Raw genomic sequence first — 19,588 nt, 5'->3', positions numbered from 1 at the left:
GGTTGCAAGAATGTTAAGGCAGATGCCTTATCCCGAATAGGAATGGGAGAAGCATTTTCAAACCCAGAACCAGTACCCATAATTCCAGGACAAAGAATCCTCGGCGTAACTACTTTACAGACTTTGGAAGATATTCATTTAAAGATTCAATAACTTTTTGATTCAACAGCCCTGCAGGACTGGAACAAAAGAGGCCCAGATTATTCAGTCATTAATGAGTTACCCTACTATCAAGGGCGCCTGTTTTTACCACACAAGGAACTGCAAGAACTGGTAATCTCCAATTACCATGATGCTTTGATGGAAGGACACCCAGGTATTGCCAAGACTGAAGCTAAAATTCAAAGACCATTCTGGTGTCCCACCTGGGGAAAGGACATAGTCATTTGTGTTGTCTTGTGGGATCTGCGCCCAAAACAAAAGCCAGAAGAAACAACCAGCCAGTCTTTTGCAGCCTTTGGATATTCCACCTACACCTTGGCACACTTTAGCCCTAGACTTTATTACAGATCTACCTCCATGTAACGGGTTTAACACCATTCTAGTAGTTGTTGACCTTTTTTCCAAGATGTCTCACTTTATTCCTTTAAAGGGATTATCTTCCGCTTCAGTTTTGGCCAAGGAATTCCTTGAAAACATCGTTCGAGTACATGGATTCCCTTCTGTATTGGTGTCAGATCGAGTTAGTCAATTCATTTCGCAATTCTGGAAGAAATGTTGCCAACTAGCGCAAATCGACATGAGGTTATCTACTAGTCACCATCCCCAGACCGATGGTCAGACGGAAAGAACCAACCAGACTCTGGAAAAATACCTACGTTGCATGTTACATCAGACCGAGGGCAATTGGAAGGATATATTATAGATTGCCGAATGCTCCTACAATAACTCAGTACACTCAGGAACCGGACAAAGCCCCTTTTATACCATTTATGATCATCCTCAAACCTCAGAACTTAATTCACCCCAACACTTGGAAATGCCAGCAGTGACCCATCTGCATTCTACTATTACTCAAGCCTTTAAGGAAGCACCAGAACATTTGAAAAAAGCAAAGGAGAAATACAAGAAGAATGCCGATCAGCATAGGAGTGACACTCCCCATTATCAAATTGGAGATCAAGTTTGGCTGGCAACCAGACACATACCCCTAAAAGGGACTCAAACTTTTAATCCTAGATATTTGGGGCCTTACTCCATTAAAAAAATGATCAAGCCGGTAGCAGTCAAATTAGAATTGCCCTCTAGTATGCGGATCCATCCCATCTTCCATGTTTCACTTCTAAAACCAGTTCAACCCTGAACAAGATTACCCAAGCCACCTGACCCCATCCTAATAGATGGAGAACCTGAATTCGAGGTAAAAGATATCCTGGACTCTAAGATGGTTAAATCTAAACTTTTTTTATTTAATCGATTGGAAAGGTTACGGACCACAGGAAAGGTCATGGGAACCCAGTGACCACGTCCATGCACCTAGATTAATGAAGAAATTCCATCGGAACGTCCAAGACAAACCAGGGCCCAGAGGAAGAACTACCTTAGGGGGGCCTTGGAGGGGAGTGGTGTCATGTCTACCCCCGGGCAGCTGGACCAAGCCCATCCGCCCCGGAAGCAGGCATCCGGACATCTGTTTAAACCTCAGAAGCCCCTGCTAGGGGCTATCTGGGTTCAGTCCTGGCGCCTTAGGCACCAGGCTCATAGTCATCACTTACCTCAGGCAGACCATGCTGCACATGCATCCAGGCCAACGTGAGACTTGGAGGGACTCTTTTTCCACAAGGACTACTTTTCACTCGGGTGTGGTTCTTGGAACTTCTTACCTGGGACTACATTCAAAGATATTTAAACCACGCCCGATCTTCAACACACGCTTCACGTTATTCTGAATTTAGCAGCGTAACGCTCACCGTGTCTGCAAACCTGCATCCAGCCTTCTGCCACGCCCGCCTAGAACACGGAGCCCTAGGAGAGAAAGGAAAATAGAAGAAGAGGTTAGATTACAGACTTTAATCTGATTCCTCACCTGATTTCGGATCCTGCATCACTCTGAGCCTGAAGGGACATTCTTCCAGCACGCGTCGCATCCCAGCTGCAGCGCCACTCCATTTTCACCGGCCCACAGTATCTCCGACTCGGCGCTGCCTCCGTCACATTTTCGGTGATTTTCAACACCTGGGGAAAAGACAAGAAAAAGCAAGGTGAGCCTAAAGAGACTAAAAAGACCATCACTTATATTACAAGACTTACCTGGCTATCGCCTGAGGCTTCATCCTTCAATACGCCGCATCTAGGAAAAAAGGAAAAGACAGTGAGCTAATCTCACACACCTTTACAGGATAGTTTGGGTAATACAGGCTCTTACCTGAAGGCCGCCAGCAACCTCCAGACAGAATTTGCCACCGCAAATCAACAGGGGAGTGCAAGAGTGAACTTTGGACATTTTGAACTCTTTAAAAACTTGCCAAACTCCGGACTCAATAACCGTCCAGAACCCCAACACCTAAAACCAGTGAAGTAACTGGTATCTACGCGCCCCTGCATGCCACGCAGGATGGAGAGCTCACCAATCAAAAACATAAGGTGAGGACACTGACCGGGAATATCGTAGGTGGCAAGTGGGAATAACGGGAGCAGGGAGGGGGGTCTGCATTCACATCCACGGGGCTAAATACCTTTCTCCATCTACAGGAGAATACTTCTACGAGTCAAGCTTACAAGACTGAGGGGTTCCGTCCAGACGGTCATCTTTGCCCTAAGCTTCACGCTGGCGGAGGCCGCAGCTGTCCGGGTTCGATCTACGCTCCTGTGGGAACCAGGTGAGCGTAACATATTTGTGGTCTCTTGTTTGTTCTAATAATCTTTTCCTTTAACCAATTTCTAAGAGTAGTCTAAATACAACAGTAAGATATTAATGTCCCCAGCACCCTAGCTATTGAAGTCACCTAAGGGTGTAAATTGTGACTGTAGGCCATCCCGAAAGGGTCTTTACTGATTTAGAAACTAAGTGTACAGTTGTGAAGTGTATTTGTGTGTTGCTTTTATATTTCTCCCTTCTGAAAAGGCTTATTCTAAATGTCTGATAAATTAATAATTGTTTATTCAAGGAACCTTGTGTGTAAGTGTTTATTTGAACACTTGTCATTGTGAATCTCTGTGTAACTCCCCTACAGCTCACATTGACCCCTCTTGAGATAGGCCTGGCTGCTCAGCCACACTACCAAACTGTGCAGTACAGACTTCTACCAAAGGTTGGGTTCCTATTACCTGCAGGTCAGGGTTGTTGTAGTGCACCCAAAAGGTACTGCGTACAATCTTGCCTAACACTGCCAAACTGCCTTTTGCAGTGCAGGAGTCCCCAGACGTCCTCCCTCTTGTCCCCACGACTGAGGCCCAGGAACACAGGATCTGCAGATCTACACAGGAACAGAAGCCAGCTGGAAGCAGTTTTTCTTCTAACCAAAGATACTGTAGAACTAAGAGGACTTACCTCTTGTCGTGTAGCCTTGCTTGTCCTCAGTTAAAACTTGTCTTGGTTGCCCTTGCAGAGTTGCTTGCAGCTTTGCCCCTCACATGCCTCCCAGCTTGTCGCCCTACAGTGATTTCATTTTATACAAACATTTCTAAAACATTGTGCAAGACCCTTTACTTAACTGCAATAAGTGCTTCAGCTCACCTAGACTTTTGCTCAACTAACTGGCTCCCTGAAAGACTCTTCTTACCTCTGACTTTCTTTGCCTTCCCCCCAACAAAGAATTAATTTACTTTGTATTGGAGGGTTTTAAAAGTACTTGCCGGGGGTGCTGTTGAGCAGCCCGAAAATGGCCGCCTAGCTGTGGAGCTCTGTGTGGCTGGGACCTGGAATCCGCCATCATCAGCGGATAGCTACTCCATTCCAGCATTACGCTGGCCCTGATTGTAGCTGCCATCACGCTGTATATCCTTCTGTTTTCTCGCCCCAAATCGGACACTGTGAGCCCCGCTGGGCTGTGTTGGAACTTTCCGGCCCACCTCCCTGGGAAAGCCCCGGCTCCAGGGGGGGTTCCCTGCCGCTGGGCTGCGGCGCCCGCAATCACTGACGACGGTGGGAGGTGACGTGTGTTCTCCGCGTCCACATCTGCGAACCGCGGCTCCCCTGCCCCTGGCTACACTTCTCCGGAGGACCGGAGCATCACCCGGACTGGTGCCTGCCCCTGTCCCGCCTCCCCGCTTTGCAGCCACGTTATCACCGCCTTGCTCCAGCCCAGAGACAGGCCGATTCACTGCGCCTGTGAACCAGGGGCGGCCTGCTGGATCCGGCGGACTCCTCACCTACACCTGGAGACCCGGAGCAACCTCCCATGAGTTGCGGCCCTCGCCCACGGCCCAGGTGAGGAGCTGGGCTGGGTGGGGGCTCGCCCCCTCATTATTCGTCGTATCCCCGCTCCGGCACACTTCCATTAGCGGCGACACCTGTGGGCGCACTGGGCCACTGGCACCTTCTGGCTGTCCTGCTTTGAACTAGGGGCCCCAACTGCCATGCTTCCCCACACATTCTTTGAGCTGCCCTGGTGGGCTCCACACTTCCCTGGTGGGCTCACACTAAAACACCCAACGCCTGGACACGGGTGGCCACGAATTCTTCAGCTTTGCCGGCATCACTCCTAGTTGCACACCAACAACGTGCCTCTTCACAGCGGCCATCTGGCCTCCTTCATTTTGGTCTATCATCATGCCGGTGACGTCCTGCGGCGCATCCTGCCAGCCCCTGCGCCTCCCAAGTTGGGTACCCGTGCGGCCTACAGTTTCCACCTGGCTCACGCTTCAGCCCAGTGGCCATCCAGACTGCAATTGCATTGGCGAGATCACTGCTCATCGCTACCTGCGCTGGACCTTAGCAACCTACAACAACTGGAGGGTGAACCTCGCCACCACGTCCCAACACTTCACATCAGACCGGGCCTGACCTGGCTGGTCACCCCTCACCACACGTGCGATGCCCAACAAATCCAAGGTGTCGAACAAGGTGGGCGCCATGGACAAATTTGCGAAGGTGGCCCCGCGTGCGGACCAGGGTGCCGCAGCATCCGTCCAGGAGGACCCTGACTCTGGTCACCCCCCCTCCCCCTGCCGGGAGCATCGGCACCAGACCTCACCGCCATGATGGAGTCGATGGCTAAAAACTTTGCTTCATTCCACGAAAAATTGGACGATATCAACGCCAACATCGCCTCTCTTAAATCCCAGGTCGATCAATCGGGAATGCGTGTAACCGAGGCGGAAAACAGAATTGGGGCTAACGAAGATCAACTTCACACCCTGCAGGATGCTGTGGCCACCCTGACCCGCGACATAAAGGTGGTGAAGTCAAAGTGCGATGGCCTCGAGCCCTGTTCGCACAGAAACAACCTGCGCATAATCGGTGTCCCCGAAAATGCCCTGAAGGGACGCATGGAGCTGGCAGCTGAAAATTTGCTTAAAGACTTATTGGGGAACCCCGCATTATCCCCATTCTTTACAGTTGAGCGGGCTCATCGTGCCCTGTCACCGCGCCCCAAGCCGGGAGACTTCCCCAGACCCATCATCGCCAGGATTCTTAATTCTAGGGATCAGGGCCTCATCCTACGTCTGTCACGCGAGAAGGGTGACCTACGCCTTGACTCTAACATTCGGATATTCCCCGATTTTTTTTTTTTTTTTTTTTTTTTCCCATCGGGGTGCAACAGGAGAGACGTCAATTCCTGGGAGTCAAACTGTTACGTGATCACAATGTCCCATATGCCATCCTCTTTCAAGCCAGGCTCAAAATAACCTTCAAGGAGAAGTTTTTTTTTTACGGTGCCTGAGGAGGCTGTCAAATGTATAGATTCACAAATACCGTTGCCTAATCTCAACGGCAACCCTGTGGTCGATGACTGAACTCGGTCCACTCTGTATCTTTTGCTTTTTGTTAATCATTGCTTGTTCCTTTATGCGCTGATAATAATACAGCCTCTCTGGCTCATCCATAACCACACATCAAATACCGGCCTTGAACGCCTATGCGTGAGTTCACTGCCTGGGACCGGGTGTGGCTCCCCGCCGTGCATGCCGGCCTGTCACTATTGAACGCTCCACTTGTTGATTGCTGATCCATTTGCATCTACAGGCCCGGCCTTGGAGTGCAGGGTGCTGTGGGCCTTCCCCCCCCCCCGGTCTGTTTAACCCCCTTTTCCTGATTACTGGGACCCGCCCGCAGGTACCGGTGGTGCTATGTACGCATAGGAGTCATTCAAGATACCGCTGGTAACCTAATGTCATTCTTACTCTTTTAAGTGTCCACCACACGGCAACGTCGCACCGCACTGCGATTGCAATTTTTGAGTTTGTTGATTTGAAGTTTGGTGTTGGCCCCTGTTGGGCCAATGTGATTGCGAACCCACGTTGGGCATCGCCTGCTGTCCCCTTTATCAAGGGACGGGTTGGTACTAGAGGCTGTGAGGAGGGGGGGGTAACACTGCCTGCTTGGATGGGGTGGTGCGGGAGGGGGGTGGAGAGGGTTTGTTGTGTGTTATGGAAAAAGGCAGAGGTGGATTGGCAGACCACAGTGCATTGGGGGGCTCCGGTGGTGGGGCGGCCTCCGCCCTTGATTCACTTTACGACAACGGTGGTGGGATGTTACTTAGACCATTGATATGCCTGTAATGGTGATATCTTGGAACGTATGGGGCCTGAGCAATTGCACCAAGGCCCGTAAAATCATGGCATACGCCAACAGACAGTTGTAAAATATTGCACCTGCAGGAGACGCATTCGACGGGCCCTCTGACCAAAAGTATAGTGCCAACATGGGGTCCACACAGATATTTCACCTCATACTCCACGCGCGCCAGAGGGGTGGTGACGATGATCCATAAATCACTTAAGTTTCTTCTCCACAAGAGCTATATAGATTCAGAGGGGAGATGCACTGTATTGCATTGCGCCATAGCCAACAGAGACTACTTGCTGGTAAATACCTACGGCCCTAATGTGGACTCCCCCGATTTCATTGACCAGGTGGTGTCCATATTGCTGGGATATGTCGGGGTACAGATCATCTGGGGGGGACATGAACTTTATACTGGATACCGCAATGGATAGGACCGGCACAGCCCCTGGGCCTTTGTTCGGCGCAGCGCGCAGGTTGCTGACCCACAGCGCGACCCTTGACATCCACGACGCATGGAGGGCACTTCACCCGAAAGCGTGAGAGTTCACATTCTACTCCTCAGTGCACAATAGTTCCTCCAGGATCGACATGTTTTTGTTGTTTGGCCCTATGTTGGGCAGGGTTGTGGAAACACGGATACTTGCGCGCACACTGTCTGATAATTCTTTGAGCTGGCAATACCTGCCTCCACTATCAACACATGGTGATTCAAATTGTCCACTTTGCAGGACATTGTATTCAAGGCGGATATCCTCGCCGACATTCAGACCTATTTTGAACACAATATGCCCCAGTCCACTACCCTAGGGGTCCGCTGGGACGCTTACAAATCCTTCATCAGGGGGGCATCCATTTCTAGACAGTCGGGAGTCCTCAAAATGATCAGAGCTGCCCTTTCCCGCTCCGAAACGAAACTACGGGACCTAGAACGAGCCCACCCGGCCTTGATCGACCCGAGTGTCCTCTCCCAGATCAGCGAGGAGCTTAAAATCTTCAGTGAACAGGCCACTAGGGAAGTCCAGTACTTCAGCCGGCCCACAGGCTGCATGGAAATACAGCGAGGGTGACAAGCCCGGCAAAACGCTGACCGCGTTGGCAAGGGGGGAATGGGGCCAATCCCAAATAACCTGCGTCAAGGACAGTCAGGGAGTTGCACAGTGGTCCGACCAGCAAATCCTGGAAGTCTTTACTGACTTCTACTCGGCCCCCCGAACATAGTGACTCCCAGATGCGGGAGCTCCTGGAACAGATACCCACCACCTGTGTCTCCCCCGCCACGAGAGACCAATTGGATTCCCCTATTACACTGAATGAGATAGTGGATCGCAGCGCAGGCACAGTTTGCCTCCTACTGGTACCCTGGACCCCCCCCTCCCCCAACGCCCTCATGTCAAGCTGGAAACCCTTGCGGCAGCCGGCACCAACATAATGTCCTTAATACTGCACCGACGATATGACACTGACTCAGCGATAGACCCAGTCCAAACAACGGTGTTCGCCTGGGGGTGGATATTCGCCGCTGGTGCTGAGGAACACCCATATTACAAGTGGCTCCCCGCCTGGCGTTTCCCCGGGCTGTAACCCACAAATGACACAGCCCTGGCACGACACTGGCAGACCCTGGGATACCTAGCCCTAACTGACTCCTACCCGGATGGACAATTTATCACACCGCAGACATGGAAGCCGGGCCACTCGGGGTCACCGTTGGAACTCTTACAATTTTACAGGCTCCGAGCTGCCTTCCGTGGTGCCTGGCCCGGGTTTCCTAAAGAACCTCCCGATTCCCTCGGGATTTCCTACATCGCCAACTCGGGTGGGGCCCGCGGGGTGGTATCTTCACTGTACAAACTCCTCCTAACTACTACCCTATCGCATACTTCTGGGGCCCGGGACTTCTGGGCATCCGAACTGGGGTTGGAACTCACTGATCAATTGTGGATGAAAATGTGCTCCCACACTAATAGTCTCCTTGAACTTCCGCTACTGCACCATTCAGTACAAACTGTTGAACAGGCTATACTACACCCCACGCAGAATCTCCAGGTTTGCCCGCTCCGACCCACGGCTATGTCCTCGCTGCGGCGCAGAGGGTGCGGGCCATTTGCACATGTTCTGGGACTGCCCGAGGCTAGCTGCATTCTGGGATGAGATCCTGAAAACCCTGTCAGAAATCTGTGACGCTGTTATTGAACCTGACCCACCGGGGCGTGGGGGGGCGATAGAGCTAGAGGTGCGGCTATATTCTTAAATGTGAGCTGTATAATTGCTAAGAAGTGTGTACTGCACAGTTGGAGATCCCCCCCCCCCGCCCACACCCCCACATTCCAGAAATGGTTGATGGTCTCGGAACTGCGAGGAGGAGTACCTCAGTATCCTCCTGGCCCAAAAACATCTGGATCGCCTTTAACAGCTATCTTAACAGTCTTGATACACCCTCATCTGTGGACAACTCATCGCAATCAGCTCTATAAACTGCCATGGCTTTGGACGCCTCGTGATGTTGCATTTCTGTCTGTCTTGATGCTACCGTTCATATGCACCACTGTACTGTTAAACATGTATATTGTCACTCCTGGTTGCTCTGATGTATGTGTAAGCTATTTACCTCTGCCAACAAAAATAAAAGTTTTTAAAAAATGAGTACTTGTCTGCTTAAGAATATTTGTTAACCATGTTTTCTCCCTCTGAAACTTTCCTTTTTGATCTCCCACTCAGTATTGCTCTAAATGTGCCAGTGATGTGTCGAGTTTCCTAGTTATTTGTCACCTGAGGATGTAGGAAGTGTCTGTGTGCCATCCCCAATGGATATCAACTGATTTAGTGAATCCGAGTGTGTATTTATTGAAGTATATTTTGTTTATATGACTGCTCCCTTCTACAGAAGGCTTATTTAACTGACTGTTAAATTAATAATTGTTTAATCAAGAAACCTTGCGTGTAAGAGTTTATTTGAATACTTCTCCCTGTGAATCCCTGTGTAACAACCTTACTGCTCACATTGACCCCTCTTGAGATGAGCCTGGCTGCTCAGCCACACTACCAACCTGTGTAGTACAGACCTATACCAAAGGTTGGGTTAGCTAAAGTAACAAAAGGTAAGTAAAGTCAATTTCACTTTACTGCTCTTGGAAACAGTAGTTTATCCAATAGAAGGTATTTAAACATTTGGGAAATCAGAGGGCCTTCCGTGTGCCACTGCACTGAAGGTGCTGTGACACAATGTAAACAAAAGGTGATGCCTATGGAGTTTGTCAGACTCCAAAGTCATAAAGAAACAGAGTTCAAATCAAACAAAAATACATGGGAGAGTGAGAAAAAGGGCTCCCCTCTCCAGGATTAAAAATCAAAGTCCTACAGTCCAGCAAAAGAGCTGAGTTTCTCTAGGGTTGAAGGGAATTAACACAGAAATGAGAATTCTCACTAACTGTGACTAACGGGTACATAGTGTTTCGGCAATAAAAACAACGAAAACGTCTTGCCATTTGTGGACAATTGAGTGCCTCATTCCAGGAACTTCCCATTCAGCATTTCTTCATTCCTTGGGCATTAATATTTTCTTTTTTGCTTTGCATTAATTTATTAATTTCATTTGTTGCATGCACCAATTTTGCTGCGCTTGTTAAACTTGCACTCATGCCGATGCATAAGTAGGTCTATGTGCTCTTGCATGGCAATGGTACTTTAGTCGAAAAGGAATGACCCATGAGGCCCAGGTGTCGGGTGTATGAAAATGTTTCCCCCAATTTAAATTGTGCCGTCAGGCACAAGTTCCCAGACTGTCTGAATAGCTAAGAGTGTCGGCTGAAGGGAGGAGCAGTCGTGCAGTTGGGTGCAGCCCAGAAGGGTGTGGATGAACAGCTGCAGAACTCTCGCGGGAGAAAATGGAGGACTGCAAAGGGATACGGGGAGCACAGAGGTAGGGGGGAGCAAGCTCCTGGAGTGTTGTTTACAGGGGGTGGCATTGGCATAGCCGAAAGGCTGCCCTTGCTGAGCCTTTCAGCATAGCAATGTGTGTGAGAAAGGAGAGAAAGGGCAACAATGTGAAGGAGTAAGTGAGGTACAGAAAAGGGTGACAAAGAGATGGGGAGAGTTAAGGAGAAGCGAGTCAGAGGTAAGATGTAGATGAAGAAAGACAAAGATATACAAAGACAGGTCTCGGGAAGATAGCTTAGTGGCAACGCACTCGCCTTGGAAGCAAGACGACGCGGAGCAACACGGGTTCGATCAATGGTTCCGCTCTTAGAAACCTCCGGGTATTAAGGGTGTTATAAATAACCAATCATAATCATACAAGAGCAGGTGGTAGACAGAAGGGAGAGATAGAGAGACAGAAATAGTAACATAGGGAGAGAGGAAGAGAGAAGGCAGGGGAGAGAAAGAAAGACCAAGACAAATAATGCAACAAATAGTAACGGGAGGGACAGAAGCAGGAAGAAATGGAAAGAGAAAGACAGAAATAGTAACATAGGGAGAGCGGAATATGGGAGAGAAAGACCGACCGCAAGAGAGCAACAAATGGTAAGAGACGAGGAAGAGGGGCGAGAGAGGAAGAGGGGCAAGGAAGAAAGAGTGAGAGAGACGGGGAGTCTCAGCACAGTAATGCCTCTCTGAGGCCCCCTTCATGTCGAGGATGCTTTCTATTTCATTTTCTATGCTTTGCCCCTTTGTTTATGCCATGGGAGCCCCTTCCCCTGCTCCACGCCACACAGTAGTCGGGCCCACTGTACACAGCTTCAAAGGTACATTCGGCCCTTCGCAAAAACCAGCTAGGCACTTCTGTTCTAAAGCGATGCAAGAACCAGAAAGACTGTTACAACGTAAGTAATGTTTGTTTTGCTTACCTTTCTAGTTAACCTTAACCTATTTCTTGTTAAACACATACCTATAGTTTCCAGAGTGTACTTTGTGGACAATCTTTTATTTTCTCTCTTTAGTGAATGAGCTTTACTGTATACCAGCATCTGCACCTAAGAGTGAAGCCTAACTGCTTAGTCGCGCGATCAGGAAGAGTTACATTAAGTGAAACCCTTGAGGTCCACTACAGGTTGTTCTCTCAACACCACACCATTGGTGGTATAGAAAACCGAACTGTAACCTGGCAGCTATTGGTTTATTTCATGTGTAACTCTGCAAAACCAATGGTAATGTCCCGCCACAGCTCCGCCACACTACCCTCCCCCCCCCTATACTCCCTTGATTTGGTTGGGGCTCCCTCACTCTCTGCTCGGTCCTACACTCATTCAAATGAAATATTTACCCGCACCAATGAGAATTCATTAGCCACCACTGCCTACTAATCTACTCATTGTTTCATGCATAGGGAAAGTAACATCTTAAAAGGTAATAAATCCCCTTGTTTTTTTCGTGTTGTAAGCCTTTACTGTCTCAATACCCGTTTAAGGCATGCTACTCTGGCATGTTACCTTTTGCCTGAGGATTTTATGACATTATTTTCTTTCCTTTGTGTTGTGACCGGTGATCCAATGTAGTTGAATCAAATGTAATATTTCATCAATAAAGAGTGTTCTGGCGATTCTTCTTTAGATGAATACTGGCAGAATCATCCAGAACTGCATGACATTCCCATCTACTATGCATCCTCACTGGCAAAGAAGTGCATGGCTGTGTACCAGACATACGTCAATGCCATGAATGATAAGATTCGGAAGCAAATCAACATCAACAATCCTTTTGTCTTCAAACACATCAGTAATTTAAAGGTGAGTCCAGTTTAAAGTTTGCTGTTTACAAAGGACTTGCAGGGTTCGGAATTGTCAGGAGCTGGGAGCTATTTAGCTTCTGGTTATAGCCAAGGGGAGCCTGGTTCGCTTGAAACCAATAACTACCAGGACCTACGTTTGACTCCTGTGGCAAGCAGTACCATACAAACATAGCTACGTGATAGGAACTGTGTATGTTTGGGAATGTATATCGAGAATAAAGAACTCCCCTAAGGGACATTTGGAGCATATTGGATAATATCAAATGGAAAAACAGTGAGTTTGCATCTTGCGCAAAGTTAGATTTGCTGCACGCTACATACTAGCTTCTAGTTACCCACATGTAGCTCCCGCCTAACTGATTATGCCCGATACCCAGGAGCTGCTTTTTGCTCGAAGTGAACAAATCCCAATTTCAATACCTGAAGTTGGGTTTTTCTTAGTATCTTTTTTCATTGTATCATTTTTTTTAAAAAATCTTTTTTACTTGCGCAAGTGGAAAACGTTTGGACTCATGAATCATATCCACTGGTAGTGCCAATCTCTTTATACATCTACCTGAAAAGTATCTACTTTGTAACTGGTGACATTTGGGCACAAGGCCCCAAGCCATTTTAGAGTTGGACTTTAAGAGGCAGGCAAGCTGTTTTATATTTTTATCTTGAGGTTCTTTCTATTTCTAAAGCATCTGAGTACTTACCTGTGGTTCACTGGTCATTGAATCAAATGCTATTTTATTTCTCCTGATATTGAATGTATATATCTGTTTTATATGGGATGTGTGATGTGACCATATTGGATTTGAGGTTTTACTTGCTTGGTGGTGTTAGGGAGAATTCTATGTAAAGGCTAATTTCCCAAACCTAGTGAGTCCACCAGCAGCTTTGCTGGATTTTTGGGGTTTATTTTTTTCTCCTGCTAAGAGTGAGACTCTTTTCCTCCCACTCTTAGACATGATTTTAGGTGTTCCTTTGACTTTATATGTGTTCTATGGGCTATGGGGTCCTTTTCCCCATAGGGTTTCATGTGTTTTGATATGTGGGTTACACAGCACCCTCCGTGCAGTAACCCAGGGGTGTCGTAGCGACCCCCCCAACATAGACTCCATACCCTGGGACTGACTACTGTCTCCCAGGGCATGTAAAGTCTCGATTGGCTTTACTAGTCTTAAATTGTGAACAGAACCAGTACAAACCATCATATTGTGGACGTACTGGTCGGGGCAATTCGATTTCCCCGGGGTCTGTTGTTCGAGGGGGCACTGTCCAGCACCCCCCCCTGACTGAATTTTGGCTGGTGGTAGTGGATACTACTTTTTATATTCGACCGCGAATATATTCCTATGGGATTTTCCCATTGTTCGAGGCTACCACTTTTTAAAATAGCCTCGAACATACCGCCGGTTTATTAAATTAATATAAATTCACTGGTTGGTATTTTTTGCCGAAACCTGGTTCCAAAATGGCGTTTGTGTTCGCTTCTGTGACTCCAACCCAAGATGGGGCCCTTTGTTCCACTTTTTGGCGGGCTTCTCCACAGAAGCCTCCAAAAGTGGTGCCACTCTGTCTGGGTACCACAGGCGGTGTGGGAGGGGGTTTAGGCACCCTGGATTGAATTGCCTTGGCAACTCAAGTCGCACTCTTGTGTGATTGGCCCAAGTGGTGAGCCGCCCGACTCAAGCACCCCGGCAACCGGAATACCATGGTTTACCACTACCGCAAAGAAAAGGGTGGTACCTTGTAACCGGGAAACACCGCGGCAGGTTTCTTCCCTGGCAGAACAATGACCTTCAGCTTTCCTCCACGTCGAGACCTCCTCTTCCTCTGGACGAAACACAGACTTGCAACCGCTGCCAGGAACAACTGCCCCCGCTGGAGCGTTCTTCTCCCTTCCAGGTACTGTGTCCCGCCTGGCTTCCCTTGCGACAGATCGTTCGGGGTGACCGTAAATCCTCGACTTTCTAACCTGGGCTAGCCTGGGACCTGTTAACTAACTTTTCCTGACTTGATCTCAATCTTTTGTGAACTCTCTACAAAGACTCTTTGGGCATAACCCCACTGTGTGATCCTGGACACATTTCGCTTGCTCTCTCGAAGAGTGGGCCTGGCATTTGAACTTCCTTGCTCTCCAGTAGACTTTGCCTAACCTACCTCACTGTGGTTCTTTGAAAAGTATTGAAATGTGTGTGCTTGCATAACCCTGCCTTTTCCCTCCCTTTTTAATAACTTATTAGAGTGCCATCTTATGTTAAGCGCTCACCTCTGCCTGAAAATAAGTGGTGTTTCTCATTAAGACTTGTCTAATAAGTAATTAGGGTTGTGTATGTATAATAGTGACTGTGTGTTGAATTTATTTCCCTCTTGGGTGCTAGTGTAATTTACAAGTGTGTCTTTAAATAATTATATATAAATAATTATATACTTTTACACCAAAGCTCTGGTCAGTGTTTGCTTGTGCTACTGTATCTCTGTACCTATTGTGTATACTCTACATACTGCCTAACTCATCTTGAGAGAAGTCTTGACTGCTCAGCCACAGCTACCAGGTAAATCTGGGTGGTACAGACTGCTACCAATTGGGTTTACTGCCAACCACCTGTAGTACTAAATCTTTTGCAGTGGCCCCTAAGGGAACTGCACAGGTTTCTGCCTAACGGGTGGCTATTCTAAAGTCCTAATAAATTGAGTTTTTGTGCTTGCCCATCTAACTGAAATTTCTATGTGTGGACTCATTGTAGCCCTATATCATTCGCACACCCTGTTAGACTGGATTTCTTAACTCTAGTCTTGTGGACAGATGTTTAGAAGGCTACACTAGTTATAGTGAACAGGGAATCTCTGGGAGCTGTAGACGAATCAATCAAGGTAGCACAGAGAGTGGTGAAGTCTAAGTCTCAGGAGAAAGTGAGTGGGGTCAGGGGTCCAAAATGAATCCGCACAGTGATCAATCAAGGATTACACTTTAAAAATAGTATTTCTTTTAACTGGATTTATTGCCAAGAACACACTATGAAAATGACAAAGGACAGGTGATATCACTCAACACGAATAGTAAAATACATATATACAATGAGTGAGTTTGTGTAAAATAATTGCCACTGTGTTCCATAGGATTACATTGGGAACAAACCCCTTTGTATCCTACATTCGATTCCACTGCCTTCTGGTCATCAAACGTGGGTAGTATCTGACAGATATGAACACAAGGTGGTCAGCGGTGGCAGTCTTTTTTCCAGCCCTATTGATGTGGTGTGGCAGCTGAGGCTTGTGGACTGCATTTTCTTTTTACTTTTAAATCGGCACCTCCTGCGGTACGAGGAGTGGAAGCTGGGTGTGGGGTGGTCAGCGGTGGTCTGCGCATTGGACGCAGGGTAATAAAGAACTCTATGGACAACAAGGAGCCGACCACACAGGTTGGTGCCTATTGTGTGCATATTTGCAGATCTAATCTTTTCTCTTCTGATATTACCCTGCCCTCCCCTATACTGTTAATAGGATTCAATCCTAGGCACTTATGAGTCTTTGAAGTGGAATATTACCATCACAGCTCCACTCATTTTCTCACTTAAAGGCACCCGTGATGTTTTTAAATAGCCCATACCTATCTGTCTTGTAGCTATGAAGTTTCTGAGAATCAAGCGCATATAACAACTCTGGGTGCCTCTGGTAGGTAAGATGGGTAAGATTTCCACAGAACTGGTAGATCTTCCTGATCTTGGTCAACCCCCAAACTTTTTGTTTTACTATTGGGATATTTTTCCTTAATACCTCTGTGTGCAAACCTTTTTCCACACTCAAAAAATCTTTACCTCTTTTTATAGATGGTATGTTTTGACTCTCCATAGTGTCTTTTTTAAAGTTAGCGTCATTAACAACGTATTGGCAATAAGTGCCTGTTTCTGGGTTGCCCTAGGGGCTCCCCTTTTAATTTTCTTTTGCTAACCTTGAAAGAGCTACAGTTCCCAAGAGTAGAAAGGATCTTTGGATCCCTTTTAACATTGTATTCTGTGAAGGCAGCACACCCCACCTTATGTGGAGTGCTGGGGAGATACAATGTATCCCCTGTCACACTAAAACTGTTTCTGTTACAGGGACAAGCTTACCTTCAATGGCTGTGATACCTTGTATTAATTTGCACCTTTACCGCTGGCTTTGTTCACAGCTGCAGTACAGGCACCTAAGGGGTGCTTATTTTACCTAAATGGCCCCTGTCTTCTTTTTTTGCCATTTTAGTGTTTCTTGTCCTGTCTTCTTCCTTCCCCTGACATCCAGGGCAGAAATACCTTTGTGTGATTATCTTCGCCAGGAGTCCCCTGCACAGCCTGCACAGTCCTTCTGTGAGGGCAGGCTGCGAGGGAGGAGTCCAAAACTCCACAGCCCTTCGTCTTCCTCCTTGCCTCAATGGGGACAAATACCGCCCCATGTTGTAAAATGCGGGGAGAGAAGGCAGAGGTTGTGCTGTAGTTCCTGTTAAATACTGCGAACCTGGAAGCTGAAGAGAATTTGACCACTGGAGCTGAAAGGATGATGAAGGAAATGTGGTGGAGACGATTTCCAGCGACCGGAGAGCCTGCTGTTTAACTGGAGCCTGCTGTAGCCCTTCCTGTAGCCCTTCCTTCCAATCGACCGGGGGGACTCTGAATACGACGGCCCTGACCCAGAGCCTTGAGACCCACTAGACTCAAGAAGACCTGCATTTTGAGCCATCCCACGCATTACTGCAACCTTGTGTTGCTGCAATACCCTGGGACCTCGAGCCACTGTGCGGTGCACAGTCTTCCGAATTCCAATTCTCGCTGAAACTTCGTGAGCATCCTGGTGGCTCTGCAGAGACACGAATCAACCCCGAAAAGTCCCCTAAACAGAGTGCTGGACCTTTGAAATGATGAGAATTCAACCGGGATTTTCGGTCTTCTCTGCTCCTCGAAAAGGCGCCCAATCCGTAGAACAGCATTTAGCCACGAGGAAAGCCTTGCCTGGAGCCTTCTTCGATCACTGCTGCAAATATCCTTCTGAGGTCTTGTTTTCAGTCACCACGACAAGGAATCCACTGAGCGAATATTTGGCTGCAGACCATGAAGTCTTCCTGCTGCAAAATCTTCTTCAATGCTGAGGTATTGTGTTGGCTTACCTTAAGTCTCTTAGGATTTCTGTGTGATAGCGAGGCCTCATTCAGTGCACCCAGTCCCACTGCTAGAATCCTGCTAGGGTGTCTTATGTGAAGCCCCTGGACCCTCTTCTAACTCTAGAAGTAAAATACTCACCTGTTTGCCCAGTCTTCCTAAGGAACTTTTGCTACTTAAGAACCTATCCTGACACTGCCTGTTGGATAGAAGATCCTAGTGACCACCCCCCCCCCCTTTCTGCCTCTGAGAACACTAATTCTCCAAGAATAAGGGAAAGACTTTGAAAGGATTTGGGCTTTTGCCTAGAAAAGAAAATAAGTGTTTAAAAGTTACTTAATTGTAAAAGAGTTGGTTAGTTACTGTAACTGTAAGAGTGAATAAGTTACAAAAGTTCTTAGTTATCTTGGATGTGTGATGCACTATTCTCAAAAGTATGGTTAACATCTTTTCTTTCCTTTTTTGCCATTCTAATAGAAAGTAGGTGTGAAGGTATATTACTCTCCTATGATTAGGTTGTCATAGGATAAAAAAGTTACATGAGAAGCTAGGCAAAGGGGATACTAAGTAACCCCTCCAGCACCCTATTGTAAAATAGTGTGTAAGATAATGTGTGCTGGGTCTAGAAAGTTACAAATGTAAGTAGTCAATTTCACTTTACTGCTCTTAGAAACTTTTTATAGTGATTGCATCGAATGCCAAAGCATCGAGAAAAAAAAGCAACGGAAAAAAGCATTGAATGCATTTTCTTTTTCATTTTTTGTTATGGGGGGTCCCCCAATCCCTGTTTGTTTTTTTTTTCATATTTTTGTTTTTTACACTTAAAACCCATTATAATTAAAACCTTTACCTTTGGAAGAAAAAAAATGCATTCAATGCTTTTTTTTTTAGATGCATTTTTTTCAATGCTTTGTATTTGATGCAATGACTGGATACTCTTAGAAACAGTAGTTTATCCAAGAGAAGGTATTTAAACCTTTGGAAAATCTAACAGACTTCCCTGTGTGTCAGTGTAAAGGATGATGCCTATGGAGTTTGTCATACTCCATAACCAAAAGAAACGCAGAGTTCAAAATCACATTAAAATGCATGAGTGGCAAAAAAGGATCTTACTCTCGCCAAGTAATAAAATCAAGTCCACAAAATCCAGCAAAGTTGCTGGGGGTCTCTAAGGTAGAGAGGAATTAGCACATTGCTGAGCATGCGCCCTAACAGCGCCATTTTTATAAAATGGGCACCCATGGGTGCTTTACTGCAGCTGCAATTGCAGCCCGCGGTAAAAACACACAATGGTAGGAAAAAGTAAAGTGCTGCCACCAGCCATTCATTGTAGAAAGGGTAACATAAAAATGTTACATGAGAAACTAGACAAAGGGGACCCCTCCAGCACACAGTTGTAAGATAGTGTGCTGGGTCTAGAAAGTTACAAATGTAAATAAAGTCAATGTCAAGTCACTGCTTTTAGAAACAGTACTTTATCCAAGAAAAGGTATTTAAACCTTTGGGAGATCTAACAGACTTTCCTGTGTCACCGCACTGGAGGTGCTGTTTGACACAATGTAAAGATGATGCCTATGGAGCTTGCAAAGTAAAAAAAAAACTGTGTCCCGTTAGGCTAAGTTTGCATGCAGTACCCTCTGGGACCACTACACACAACTATGACTACAGGTGTAAGCAAAACCAACCTTTGGTAGAAGTCTGTAACACAGTTTTTGGTAGCAAGCTGAGGAGCCAGGCTTATCTCAAGAGGGAATGTGAGCTGTAAGGGTGTTACACTGAGGTCTGTAATTGCAAGTGTTCAAATATACTCTTACACTCATGGTTTCTTGGTAAAACGCTTATTAATTTATTACACAGTCAGTTAGAAAACATTCACTAAAAGGAGGCAATCAATATCACACAAATATACTACAGTACTTCACACCATCAGGTTCTGAGGCATTTAAACTTCTTTGAAGGTCAAGCAAAATGGCATTCAGAGCATTTGAAGTAGGAGCAAAAAGTCATAAAATAATAAAACGAATATTAAAGTTACTCTTCAACAGTGCAAATAGTTTGAGTTAACTCGAGAAG

At 46.9% G+C, this 19,588-nt stretch overlaps 1 protein-coding gene across 2 annotated transcripts in view; it reads left to right on the top strand.

Moving 5' to 3' along the window:
* CPSF3 (cleavage and polyadenylation specific factor 3) overlaps window positions 1-19,588 on the top strand; it is a 421,648-nt gene that overhangs the window by 122,110 nt on the left and 279,950 nt on the right. For both annotated transcript variants that reach the window (XM_069606000.1, XM_069605999.1), the window contains one exon: window positions 12,218-12,393. In XM_069606000.1, coding sequence (XP_069462101.1) covers window positions 12,218-12,393 — 176 coding nt within the window. The remainder of the gene's footprint in view (window positions 1-12,217; window positions 12,394-19,588) is intronic.

The sequence above is a fragment of the Ambystoma mexicanum genome, chromosome 4p, assembly GCF_040938575.1.
Source record: "Ambystoma mexicanum isolate Mex_15411 chromosome 4p, UKY_AmexF1_1, whole genome shotgun sequence".
NCBI lineage: Eukaryota > Metazoa > Chordata > Amphibia > Caudata > Ambystomatidae > Ambystoma > Ambystoma mexicanum.
This window is presented reverse-complemented; position numbering and strand designations above follow the sequence as displayed.